We start from the raw sequence: 13,917 nt of genomic DNA, 5'->3' as shown, positions 1-13,917 counted from the left end.
GTGTAGTGTGCTAGCAGCCATCAATATTCAGATCAAATACCATCGTGTGATGTGCTGCCTGGGGGATAAAGAGAAACAGGAGATGACATTGGGTGCTGCTAAAACTTGTTATCTGCTGCTTAGCTCCACTGCAAGTCTGATGGCAGAGAACTGACTCAAGGCAGGTTTGTCTGCCTTGACTGAAAGGCTTAACTGCAGGATTCTAAAGCCTTGTGGCCGTGCATATTTTGGGAGTTTAATGCAGAGAAGAGCAGGATTTGCACCCACGTGAAACTGCTTTGAATCTAGGCTTAGGGCATTTTCAGTGAGAAAAGATATTTTCTCCTCCTTAATTGTCATGAAAATGAGTCACAACTTAATTCTGGACCATTTTCTCTGCCAAATGAACAGCACAGTGATTCTTTGTTCAGATATCTGAAATGATAAAGACAATGCAAGGATGAGAACATCAAATTTCAGAGCTTAAATCACAGAGATTCTCCTTCCCTCTGCCCTTGGTATCTGAAATGTCTGATTTTTTTCAAGTGTGAAATTAATGAAAGAAAATGTGAGCATCTCTCCTTTTGAGATGAGCATGATTTCATTGCAAGCGCTTCATGCATATTTTGAGCCTTGCCCAATCACAAAGTTCACTACACTGGAAACTATTTCTCTGAGCAATCAAACCTGGTTAAGTCTAAAGTCTGAGGGTAAAGGCTCTAACCTGGATTTGTAAAATGATTTGCAAATGCGATTAAAACCAGCCTAACTTTTCATAGTAAATTAAAAATATGATGCATCTGACAGGCATATTAACCTGAGCACTGCCAGTGATTGCACTGCTGTATTCAGCACCTTCCTCTGTCTTTTGTTAGAACAACAGGAGCACAGTCATACATTTAGCAGTGTCCCACATAGGGTATATGTGGGACACAGCCCAATGTGTACTGCATTAGATTTGTGATTCCATACTGTCCTTACTAAAGCTGCCCTACTTTCCTTGTTGCTGTGATTTTCTAATATTAGAAGTGCTGAGTGCTATCACATAGCCTGATTAATATTTAAAAAAAAAAATCCCTTATAACTGGGAGATCCTCATTCATCCCCTTTAGGTCATTTGTCCTACACTGAAAGGTGGTCTGTCCTTAAGCATTAGAAGACGTACACAGGTGGAACATTATCCTGTACGCTACAGGTGAGACTTGGCACAACTGGAAGTTCCCTGCCATAGCCTTCACTCAGATGAGAAATTACAAAGTCCTTTCATGAGGGTTTATTTAATAAACCACAGCTGCTGCACCAGTTTATAAAATGCCAAGTGTTCATTTTATTCCTAATGATTAATGCCTGAAGCCTGATGATGATATATATAGTTATCAGGGATATTAAAATACTTTTGAAGAAATATCCTTCTCTTAAATAAAGTTCCTTTAATTTCAAGATGAAGATTAAGCCTTGTTTAAATATCAACAGGGAATTCTGGTGTGGAAATTTTATCTGTTTATCTTGAGTTGGGAGTCAGTCTCCAGCAGCTGTGATTTCAAAGACCATCTCAAACCTCATCAAAATTGGTGCCTGGTTGCCTGCCTCGGTTTGCAGATTTCATGAGAGTCATTCTCTCCTATTCATTTTGACAGTGACGACTCAGGCCTGCATATCAGAAATCATTTGACTGTGTTCATTTGGGCACATGAGGGCAGGACCTGTTCTGAACGATGGCAGACACAGGGCAAGGCAGAAAGAGGAAGTGGAAGCAATTAAACCTGATTTCAAGAAGGAAGTCTCCAGCTTCAAAAAGGCCATGAAGTACCTTTGGCTCTTAGGAGAGAGAGAATAAAAAAAAAATAAAATCTGATGGTTTTTTTGTTATCAGGAAACTGGTGCTCCAAGTTTCTGACCTCCTGAAACATTTGACAGCATATTCTCCTCACCTCATTGTGGATAGTGATCCGAGGGATGGACAGGCTTTCCTACTCTGACCAGCAGACATTGCTGCTTTCCTGAGAATGACAACACTCAACTTCTTCTCTGCAGACATTGCAAAGGTTCAATATTTGCCTGAAGAAAGAACCTTTAGAAATAATAAAAATAATGGACTTGCTATTGCAGATAAAGGAGAAATAGCAAAGAGCCAAGAGTCTAGAAACTGGACTGAACTGAATTTACCCTTTGTGTAATTAAACAAGACATGATTGACCATTATTGATTTAATGAAGCAAGGTCACAGAGCAGGTAATGCAGGCCAGACTTCAACACAATAACATCAGTACAGCTGGCAAATCTAAGGCCTGAGATTTAACAGTTTTACAGTGTTAAAGAGCATGATTTCAAGGAAGCATTTGCTGTGCAGAGGCACACCAATATCTCAAAATGCCGGAAAGCAAACTGCACTAACCTTGCTTGTGCTACAGTGCTAGCGTGAACCTGGCTAATGGGTTTTCTCTATTTTATTTTCTCAATGCATAAAAAAGAAAGACTCATTAACTTGCATTTTTTTCAGATTAAAAATAATCAGAGCACCAATCCACAGCTCTGATTCCTTGTGCCATAAATTCAAAATTGAAATGGAAACAAATGAGGAAGGCTGCCTAGGATCATAGGATCATACTTCAGGCTGGCAGGGAGCTCAGTAGATAATGCAGTAAATACCACTGCCTCAGTACATTTCCCTTCCTAGCAGGGAAAGAGAAGGCTGGCATTTAATCATGTCCAGGCAGCTAACAAATCCAGACCTCTGGAAAGATTAGAGGAAGAGTGCAAGTTTCAGTACTGAATATCATTAAAATATATATACGTAAAGACCAGCAGCAGGACACAAGCCTTCATTAAATGAGAGCACTCTCCAGAGGCAATTAGCTGCTGCCATCTGTTTCCAAGAAAGAGATGCACCTGGGATTCAGTATCTTTCTAGTGTGTACAGGATATGGGCTTGTTTCAACAGGTAGACAGACATTCCTTCCTACTCTGCCTGAAAAACCCATTTTTTGTTAAACAGCAGCAGGTTTTTCCATTGTGAAATGGAACTGATTTGCACCATCCTGGAAGGCTGTAAAAGTCTGCAGTATTTAGCATATCTGACAATTAAAAATTATCCATGCAACAGATATATTTTCCTTTAAAACCTGTTCCATAGTTCTCTCCATTAAGGTTTCTTGCAAGTCACATTGAAATCCCAACTGCTTTCTGAGACAGGACAGCTGAGGAGGAAGGCGACTGATTCCAGCATGGAGCAGTCTTGAGTTACACTCCTTGGCCGCTTTTCTTAGAGCACATGAGCTCCTTTTATCCCAGTGTGTAGGAAATAGAGCAAGGCAGGCTGGAAAATGGCATGGCTGAGCACAGGTCTGCTCCTTAAACTGTGGAGTAAGAAAGAAATGCACAGGCACTGGAAGCAATGACAGGTGATCTGGTAAAAGAGTACAGGGATATAGTTTGAATGTGTAGGGATGGGGTCAGGAAAATCAAGGCAAAGCTGGAACAGAACTTGGCAAGGGATGTGAAGAAGAACAAGAAGGGATTCAATAAATACTTAGGTCAGAAAATAAAGGCCAAGAAGAGTATACCCCCTTTAGAAGCAAGAGGGGTGAACTGGTGGCAACTGATATGGAGAAGGCTGAGGTAGTCAATGAATTCTTTTACCTCAGCCTTCACTGGCAGTCAGGCTTCCTGCTTCCCTCAAGTCCCTGATCCTCTGCGTGGGTATTGGGGAAGTGGAGTCCCTTCTGCTATAAGCAAAGAGCAGATTCAGGATCACTTGATGAAGCTGAATAATCACAAGTCTATGGGACTGGATGAAATGCAGCCCAGGGTCCTGAGGGAACTGACTGCTGTCACTCTCCATCACATCTGAGAAGTCACAGCAGTCAGATGAAGTGACTGGTACCTGGATAAAGGGAGACATCACTCCCATTTTAAAAAAGGCGAGGAAGGAGGATCTAGGAAACAACAGAGTGGTGACCCTCACCCCTGTGCATTGGAAGACCAAGGAGCAGATTCTCCTAGGAAATATGCTAAGGAGTATGGTGTGGGTCCAGAGGAAGCCATAAAGATGATGAGAGGGCTGGAGCACTTCTCCTTTGAAGACAGATTGAGAGAGCTGGGGTTGTTCAGCCTGGAGAAGAGAAGGCTTCAGCAAGACCTCTTTGCAGCCTTCTGTTGCAGTAAGGGGGTTTATAAAAAGGAGGGAGAGGGACTTTTTGTGTGGGCAGATATTGACAGCAAAAGGGGCATTAGTTTTAAATTTAAAGAGGGTAGGTTTAGATTAGATACCAGGAAGAAATTCTTTACTGTGAGGGTAGCAAGGCACTGGAACAGGTTGCCTGGGGAAGCTGTGGCTGCCCCATCCCTGGAAGTGTTTGAGGCTGGGTTGGATGGGGCTTTGAGCAACCTGATCTAGTGGAAGATATTTCTGCCCATGGCAGGGGGTTTGAAACTAGATGCCCTTTAAGGTGCCTTCCAACCTAAACCATTTTATGATTCCATAACTCTATGATAAAAGGGGGCTTTCTAAGAAACTGAGCCATTTAAAATCCCACCCTGCACAGCCAGGCTTACAAGTGCAGAAATCACAACACACGCTCACTTCCATCCATTCCTGGACGACTTATAAAGTGATGATTCTTTGCTATTTTCTTCCCAAAGTAACATCTCAGATGCCCTGGAAGCAATGTGCAACGTATTGCTAAAATAATAACCATTTCAGCTGTACATTACAGCTATTTGCACAGCACTTAACAGGTGTGATATGACACAAACTACTGCTTAGGTTCAAAGCCATTCTTCAGAATTAAGAATTTCTATATGGGTCATCCTCAGTGTTGCTTTTTTTTTCCCCACTGAAGTACAAATATGACAATCCCCTTCTCTGTGGGTCTGCTTACGTACTTCAAAACCCACAGACTTGTTAAGATGGCTTAGGAAGCTTTAGCTACTGCTGCCCAGTGCATGGAACTTGCCCAGCGTCTTTGGAGGTCTGAAAGAAGCCCAGCCACAGCAGCAAACAGCCAAGGCGCATAAAGTTAAATTTCTTGTGATCAGAAATCATGCCTCCTCTGTAGACCCAGTACCTGGTGCCGTGCTCTAGGTCTGTCTCAGGAATTCTGGGTTTGCTGAGGCATGGCAGGGATTCCATGAGCAGGTGCATGCTGTACCAATGTGTCTTTTTTGGAGTGCAGCTATGGCCCTTCTATACCCCAGTCAGCCTCTCCGCAGAGAAATTGCTTGAGAAGTATTCAGGCAGCAATCAAGCTCACACAACCACACACGTTACCGCCTGGCTCAGCAAGAGAGGCATACGGCTCCCAGCTCCAGATAAATTTCCAGCTAGCGTTTATTCCATGTGCCGAAGGGGAATCCGGAGCCAAAGAGAGAGGGATCATGTGGTTTCTGTCAGTAATACAGTGCTTAAGGTTCGTGGCTGGTACAGGGGGCAGAGCAGAGGGCAAGTGACCGTAGGGAAGAGAGGAACTGGAGGCCACGCCCCATATCCAATGGGGAAACAGGGAAAGGGGATACCGTGGAGGGGTTGATGGACTTGCAAAACCCAAAGAGAAGATTGCACAATGTTTGCAAGGAGCCATGAGGGTGAAGCCTTTTGTCACAACTGGGTGGGGTAATCTTCCCTATACCAGGGCAAGGCAGTTGGAAATTCCTTTAATGGTACAAGGGACTCTACAACATGCAACACATCTGATGATGCAGTGCTTGCATGTTTGCTGGCTCCTGTGTATGCCCATGTTTCTGCCAGGAGGGAATGATTGATGTGAACTTTAAGTACATATCACACCATCATGGGGCCTGGCTGCATCCATGTGGCTGTGTGTCTACTCACTGCTTTCATCAGGTGATCCCATGTACATCTCTGGTAACAGGTTCTCCATCTGCTTTCTCATGTTATTGAACTGTGATCGATAGGAGCTTAGGAAAGCCACCCAGACAAGAACTGTAAGTGTATGCCAGCTGAGTGTCCCATTTTGGGTGCCTAGTTGTCCTCAAGCATCCAAAAAGACCCAACAGAGAACAACAGAGAACATTGTGTTCATTTTCTCTGAGCCTTAGTTTCTCCACATGCACAGAGAGAAGACACACACTTGTCTCCACAGGGTGTCACAGATAATCAAAGAGTGGAAATCGTTCTTGCTCAGGTCCTCCTCTGCTCCTTAGTGAACAGAGCAGCAATGCATTTACAACAATCTTGTTAGTGATGTGGTTTCTTGAAGCTTTGGTAGCTTTCTCACAGCCCAACGACACTTGGCATGCACATCTTTTAAAGAAAGGCTCTGGAGAGTGGGAAAGAATAAATGTAGAAATTGTACTGGATTGACTCAGATGCCCCAAATATGGTTACAGTTCCCACTGATCAGAACAGAAGAGGGCTGAATGTATTATGAACCCTTTACTAGCAACTCTAGTTTTCTCTGTTCCACGTTGGACTGTTTAATACTACAAATGTTAAAGCAATTTCTGCCTTCAAAACTCAGGGCAAGAACTTCTGTGGATTGTCTCAGCGGAAATGCATTCAAAGAGACACAAAAACAAACTCGCTCTTCACAAGAACAAATTCCTGTCAGCTTGGGAAACTGCCAGTTGTGTGGCATTAGATGTAAAAAAGTACTTGTGCAACTCATCTCAGACATCCTTTCTTGCGCTGCACATTAAGGCTGTGGATGAGTCAGTGCAGCTGAGTAGGAGAACGAGACAGGCTTGAATCACCACTTTTCCCCCATCTCTGAAGAAATACTATTTCCATGCAAATAATTTCAACCTCAGAGTTATAAAATAAACCCAGTAGTGATGATCACTAACCTCACACCCCAGAAGGAATTGACTGGTTAATGAAAATTCACAGCTGTTTCATGTTAAAAGACACTGATCTATGTAAAAGGAAATAAGCTAATTAATCTTAAAATCCTGGAAATTGAGAAGTATCTGGAGAGACAGCAATCTCTATGTCAGGGTTTCTCTGAAGCTGTGTCTTATTCAGCTCTTTCCCTTCTTCTTCAGATGAATGTATGAGAGGTTTCAGAAACACAACTGAGGAGTCTGACTGGATAAATGTTTAAAAATCTGAAAAAGGAACAGATCTTTAAGTACAGAGAAGAAAAATAAAAGTGGTATGAGTTCCTGGTACTCCATCAGGTGGATCTTATCTTTGTGTTGGGTTGAGCAGGCTCTAGAACTGAAAGCTCTGCAATACGTGGGAAGATGCCTTCACACATTTGGAAAGTAAATTAAGGACGTTTATTGGCTAAGTGCTATCTGTATGTGGGAGACTATCAACTCTCTGCATTTTACAGATAATGCTAACAGATAAAGCTTACTTCCAGGTCATGTATGCTTGACTGATTCTTTCATCTTTTAGTTATCCTCCTATACCTAGTACTTTCAGCCTAATAGCTACCTTAATAACAATAAAACTAAATACAAAAGCCAAATAAACCAGTTTTTAGGTAGTTAAGTAAGACAGTTTAGAATATTTGCAAACAACTATATGAGAATTCTGTACAAGTGCTATTGAGTTGGGATTTCTCACAAAAAGCTGGTCATATACCTGTTATGTCCACTGTAGAGTATAATGACCTGGAGCCACAAAACTCAGCAGAAATAAGTAAAAGGAACAGAATTGTGACTGCCATTTTATTTGTTTCCAGCAGGATTCATTACAGAACTTAGAAACAGAAAAAGGATGTATGAGACTTTTATGGTTTTCTTTGTTTTTCTATGTGCAACTCTATTCTAAAAATTTCTGTTTTGTCAGAAGAAAAGAATGATCAAAATCACTGTCTCTGTGTGAGAAATCTCTGGGTGTGTTTCTTCATTGAAGGAAGCTTTAGCAATTTTAAGAACAAAATTCTGGTTCTCTTGACAAGACTGACGTGTTTAAAGTGTAAAGGTGTGACATACAGCATATGAGAGGCTTTGCAGTTCAATACACTGAACCTGGGGAACCTTGGTCCTTAGGCAGGACCTTACACGAGGCACTTTGTTGTTGTCCTAATCTCTTTTGTTTTGCACAAAAAAAATCTTGGCCAGATTTCTGATTTCAAGTCAGAAGTAACCAGCAGCATTAGTGATGTGGATTTGAGCACAGACTGTGCTTTCATTCACGTTTGCAGTTGCCTACAACATAGTGAGGACATGGTCTGCATTCCTTAAAGGCCAATTGTCCTTCACTGGCTTCCCTCAGTCCTTCTGGGTGCTCATGAGGATGCGAAAGCTTGGCCCTATTTCACACAATTAATTGAGAAAGATTTGACCCTGCTCCAATACTAATGGTCTGTAGTGTGTCCCCAAATGTCCCTGCAAAAAATGAGGGGGAACATAGTGCTGCTACAGATGTGATAACTCAGGTTGCTCAGAGGGTGACTTGGCTGCTGGAGTGATGAGGGCTGGGTGCCATCTGCATCTGCCCAGTTTTAACTCTTCAAAGTTATGTTAACCTAAATGGAGAAAAGAAATTAAAAAGTAAAGCAAGGAAAAATTCTTTTTAGGGAAACAGTGAACATAGCAGAATGTAACAATTTCATTGCCTAGGCCTCCATTCCCAGTTTGAATGCATTACTGCGTATTTCCCAAAACAGGGACTTCACACAGAACTTCATAAAGTGGCTTGTGCCTACTAAAATAATATAAGCTATATATTGATTAAATAGGCACATAGTGCCTACTTCTCTTCAACCTTCACATATTTATCCTGTTCCTGTAACCTGGCTACTTTTCTGGGTTTTTTAAAATTATGTACAGAAAAGCAATTAAGACAAGACAGATATTCCAAATTCTCATCCTGGGAACAACCCCTATGAGCAGGTTTGAATGTCTGATGGAGAGCCCAAAAGCAATCTTCGTATTGTAAAGAAAGCTAATATCCCTGTGGTTCTCTGACAAATAGCTCTGGATTGTATTTCAATTGTCAGAAGCCAAAGAGTATCCATCTCCTTCACTTCAGTGCTAATAGTGCATGAAAAGCAAAACATGTTTAACTTGCATCAAGCCTTTCAGTGTTTCTGCTTTTTGTAATAAAGAAGTGTTTGCTGTGAGATGGTGGCAGGAAAAAAAACCCACTCCACCTCTTTACAGAGTATGACAGAAGAGTGCTGGCTTCCAAGACTAGTTTTTTTGAACACTGGTGGATTATATTTCCAACATTGTCCCTGGAGTCTCATATAGGAAAGATTTTTAATTTCTTTTGTCTTTCCTTACGCTTTCCTTTTACCTTTACTTTCTTTTCATTCCTTCCTCCCCTTTCTTCCTTCCCCTTCTCTTCCCTTCTCCTAGGAACTGGTAAAGAAGACAATTTGTGGAAGAACGTATTTATTCTTATCCTCTAATTGGAAGCAGGATGTTTTGTAGTTTTTCTGTTAAAGAGTCAGATCGACAGCAAGGTAACTGTGGCACTCTGCTCTCACACCGGCTGATCTGGGCGCAGAGCAGGGCAGAGATTCACCTCTGTGGGAACAAGGTCTGCACAGACCTGTGGGAGGCCAATGGGCACCACAGTCCTCACCTGCTCCCAGGCCCACCTGGCAGCCTCCATGTTGGCAGGAGAGTGGCTCTGGAGGCCCAGAATTCAGCCCAGATGGGGCAAAGGTGGGATGAGCAGGAGCTGGCACAGGGTACTGCCAATGGTGCTGGAAGGTTTCCCCTTCTGGAAAGGGAGTTTTTACAAGGGCATGTAGTCATAGGACAAGGGACGATGGTTTTAAATTGAGAGAAGGTGGGTTTAGATTTGACATTAGGAAGAAATTGTGCACTATGAGAGTGGTGAAGCACTGGAACAGGTTGCCCAGGGAAGTTGTGGCCGTCCCCTCTCTGGAGGTGTTCAAGTCTGGGTTGAATGGGGCTTTGGGCAACCTGATGTAGTGGAAGGTGTCCCTGCCCATGGCAGGGGGGGCTGGAACTAGATGGTCTTTAAGGTGCTCTCCAACTGAAGCCATTCTGTGATTTTATGATTCTATGATTCCATGTGTTGCAAGCTTTGTACCTGCTTATGAAATCCCTGACACACCTTCAGCAAACCTGGCATTCCTGAGACAGACCTAGAGCACAGCACCAAGTACTGGGTCTACAAAGGAGGCATGATTCCTGGCCACAAGAAATTTAACTTTATGTGCCTGGTCTGTTGGCTGCTGTGGCTGGACTTCTTCCAGGCCTCCAGAGACCCTGGACAAATGCTGTGGACTGAGCAACAGTAGCTAAAGCTTCCTAAGCCGCCTTAGCAAATTTGTGGTTTTTGAGCTATGTAAGTAGACCCATGGAGAAGGGGATTGTCATATTGATGCTTTGCTGGGAAAAAAAAAAAAAAAAAAAAAAAGGGAGAACCGATGTCCCAGTAAAGCTGAAGAGTCTTGATATTTCCAAGGGGAGCGAATGAACAACAGTCCAGTGTGGGATGGGTGGTGGGGATATTGCCTGGGCATACCAGGCGAGTGGATGCGGTGGGAAGTACTGGTGGTGGAGCTGGAATCCGACCCCGTGCACGGCACTTTTCGGGGTTCAGGGCAGCTCCCCTCGTGCTCTGGGACATTTCCCAGACGGCTCTGGAGGACCGTCCCAGGAGGAGACGGAGCGCAGGGCGATGGACACGACCGGCTCACGCCGGCCTGCCGCTGTGGCTCTTCCAGCTCTCCTGCGCCTTCACTGGGGCGTGACTCCGGCGACTCCCCTTCACCACGACCCCTCAGAGGTTCTCCCGTGGGGGAAGAGGTGCGGGAAGGAGGGAAATCTCCGCAGATGCCCCGATACCGACCCGCCAGGCGGAAGGCAAACCCCGGCGGTGCCGCGGAGCGCACCTGTGGGCGATGTCCGCACCGTGGCTCCGCATCCCGGGCGGCAGAGCGCTCCCGCCGCTCCCAGGGCACGCCCCGCGGCGCCGGTGCCGGTGCCGGCGGCGGGGCGGTGCCGGGCCGGGCGGCCGCCAATGGTGCGGCGGGGGCGGTGCGGGCCGTGCAGGAACCCCGGGAGGTGACAGCGACGCGCCGCCCTCCCGGCGGCGAGCGGGCGCCGGCGAACATGGCAGAGGAGCGGCGCTGAGCCCGCACCGCCGCCCGGGGAAGGGCGGTCGCCCCTGCGCGCCCCGCGTCCGCCGAAGGGAGCGCAGCGCCGGCGCCTCCGCGGGGCTCTGTGTGATGGTGGGGGCATGGCGGGGCAGCCGGCGGCCGCGGCGCTGCTGAGGCGGGGGGCGGCTGGTCCCGGCCCCGGCGGCGGCGGCAGCAGCAGCAGCATCGAGCGGGGGCTGCCTCTCTCTCCCCGCTGAGAGAAGGAGGGAGCGCCTCGCTTCTCCTGGCCGTGCCACCCGCCTCGCCGCCGCCATGCTGCCCGGGGTGGGGGTGTTCGGCACCGGGCTGACGGCGCGGGTGATCGTGCCGCTGCTGAAGGCGGAGGGCTTCGCCGTGAAGGCGCTGTGGGGCCGCACGCCCGAGGAGGCGGAGGAGCTGGCCAAGGAGATGAGCGTGCCCTTCTACACCAGCCGCATCGACGAGGTGCTGCTGCACCAGGACGTCGACCTGGTCTGCGTCAACCTGCCGCCGCCGCTCACCCGGCAGGTCGCCGTCAAGACCCTGGGTGAGTGCGGGCGGCCGGGGGGCGACCTCGCCTCGGGCTCGGGATTCGCGCTCGCCTCGGGCTGAATGGAATTGAACCTCCCCCCTCAGCGCGGAGTTTTCCCTTCGCTTTACTCTTCAGCCCTCTTCCCCGTTCCCCGTGTCTCCGGAGAGGAGCTGGCCGAGCCGCGGGCGCAGGCCGAGGACCGGCGGGGCGCGGGGGATGGCGCTGCGGCAGCTCGGCGTGCCATGCCGTGTCCCCGGTCCCCGCCGGCGTGGTCCCTCGGCACCGGGGACCCGCCCCTCCGGGATGCTCGGGCAAGCTTGGGCAGGGTCGGGCCTGACACCCGAGAGTGCGGGAGGAGGGAGCAGGTGTCATCCGTGTCGTGGTAAAAAGGAGAAAGTCGCGGTAAAAGGTAGGAAATAATCATCCCGCCCGCCGGTTCCCATCCGCGCCTGGCAGGGGAGCGGGGATCCGAGCGTCGCGCCCGCCCCGGGGCCCCCGCGATGCTCGGGGGTGCGGGCTGTCCGCGCTGCCCCTGGGACCCCGGCTGCGAACCAGAGAGGGAGGCAGGAAGCGGTGACAGCAGAGGAAACGCTGTTACAGCCGAGGCTTAGCCAAGCTCACGTACAAAGGGAAGGAGGGACTGAAAAAGTAGGCATGCACTGTGGTGAGCTGCTCTGGTTTCAGGCGTGCAAGAGCGGGCCGCATCTCGCTTTCTCCTGTGAGAGCGCAAGTCTGGGCTTTTACTGTTCCAGTTTCGGGTTATCTGGTCTTCGGACACTGGCTTTCCGATGGATTTTAGTGGAAGCAACGTCTGCAGCAAAGAAGTCGTAATTTGTCTCCTCCAATATAGGTGACAAAAGGTGAAAATGAGAGGAAGAAGCTGTGAGATGTCGTCGCAGAAAGCGTGGAGGTTTATGAGCCAGGGTGGCTGGTTCAGCTGTGGGGCTGCAGCTAAGGAGGCTGATTGCTATCGCTCTCGGCCTCATAAATGTGTGTGGCGTGTCCTAGTGTTAAATTGCTACTAGCATACTCATTAGAATTAGTCACCATTCAAATGCTGCTAATATCGCAGCCAGCTAGTGTTTTCAACATTTAAAATTATGCAATTAAGGAAATTAAGTCAGTACCTAAAGAAAAAATTCTGCCACAAGTACAGTGTAGGCATTTGTCTGGAATCTTTGCTCAGTGTTACTTTCTCTACTCAGAAATGCTTGTTCTTTGAGTCAGAACATTTGCTTTTCTTTTACAATACATTTGACTTTTTCCTGAAGATGCTACATTTGCACCAGAAGCCTGACTTGCTTGCCAGAATAATATGTGAATGAATTTGTAATGTAGAAGTACATATCCCACAAAACACGTATAAAGGACAATATAAGGTAACAAGGTTCCACATTTGACACACAATAATTTGGTGACAATTGTGTCAGTTTTCCTGTGACGCTCTCTTCCTGCAGGTGTTGCTCATGGAAGTGTCCCGGCTTGCCTTGTGCTCTTAGAGGTAGAGTCCCATGAGGTTTCAGGCAGACACAAGGCATCTGTTAGAAGAACAAAATTTCTGAAATAATAAACACAACTGGTGTGCTTTTTCTCAGAGGGCCAGACACATGTCTAGTATAATAAAGTAATAATGTTTTTTCCTTCTCTGAATATTTGCAGATTAAAGAAAAAAAAAAAAAAAAAAGTCTGTCTTCAAACATGAGCTGAATTTATGAATGGTTCTATGAATTGATGAAGCTGAGTTGTGAATGGTAACTTGCTGATGCAATCTGCTAGCAACATACCAGAGCAGGAAAAAAGGTGTTTTCTCCCTGTTTATTAGCACAGCACCATTCTTGGTTCCCTTTCACCTCTAGTTAAAGGGTTTCCTCCCTTTCCCCAGCAGTCCGTATTTGTGTGTTGTAGGTGTAACAAAGTTTGTGTAAAAATGCCTGGAATGGTCATTAAAGGAGAACTAAACAGGTTACAAGATGATAATGTGCAACATATGATTTATTTTTATAGTGTTTTACTTAAAAGATTACTACAGTAATATATCTTGGGCTACAAGTAACTCCTCTCACAGTTATCTCAGAGGAAAATTTTAATAATTTTTTTTTAATACAGACATTGGGTCTTTAACAGTGAAAGTTCTTGTATGTTCTTATAGATGCAGACAGGGAGCTAGAGCAGCAATTCCCAAACTGCTGAGAGGAGAATCTCTGCTGGCAGCTCTGTCTCCTGGTCCTGCTTGCCCTTCATGGCTTGGGAACTGCTTTGCCCTGGAGTGATTATTTTGCTTTAATCAATGAACTTTCTGGTTTGTGGGAGGGACTGCAATTCAAGTGGGACATTCAGAAGTCTGGTAAACAGGGGCAGTGTTGTATAGACTGAGGAAAGCAAATGATGAAGAAA

General features: G+C 46.3%; 1 protein-coding gene across 1 annotated transcript in view; it reads left to right on the top strand.

The window, feature by feature from the left end:
* The first annotated feature begins 11,110 nt into the window (after positions 1 to 11,110).
* The window catches only part of GFOD1 (Gfo/Idh/MocA-like oxidoreductase domain containing 1), a 71,176-nt gene continuing 68,369 nt past the window's right edge, over positions 11,111 to 13,917 (top strand). The window contains exon 1 of the mRNA XM_066188428.1: positions 11,111 to 11,538. Within this exon, the coding sequence (XP_066044525.1) occupies positions 11,286 to 11,538 (253 nt within the window). The 5' untranslated portion in view covers positions 11,111 to 11,285. The remainder of the gene's footprint in view (positions 11,539 to 13,917) is intronic.

The sequence above is a fragment of the Chamaea fasciata genome, unplaced genomic scaffold (genome assembly GCF_029207755.1).
Source record: "Chamaea fasciata isolate MVZ Bird 193981 ecotype frontalis unplaced genomic scaffold, bChaFas1.0.hap1 SCAF_1, whole genome shotgun sequence".
Taxonomy (NCBI): domain Eukaryota; kingdom Metazoa; phylum Chordata; class Aves; order Passeriformes; family Sylviidae; genus Chamaea; species Chamaea fasciata.
The sequence above is the reverse complement of the archived record's forward strand: the minus strand, read 5'-3'. Positions and strand labels throughout refer to the sequence as shown.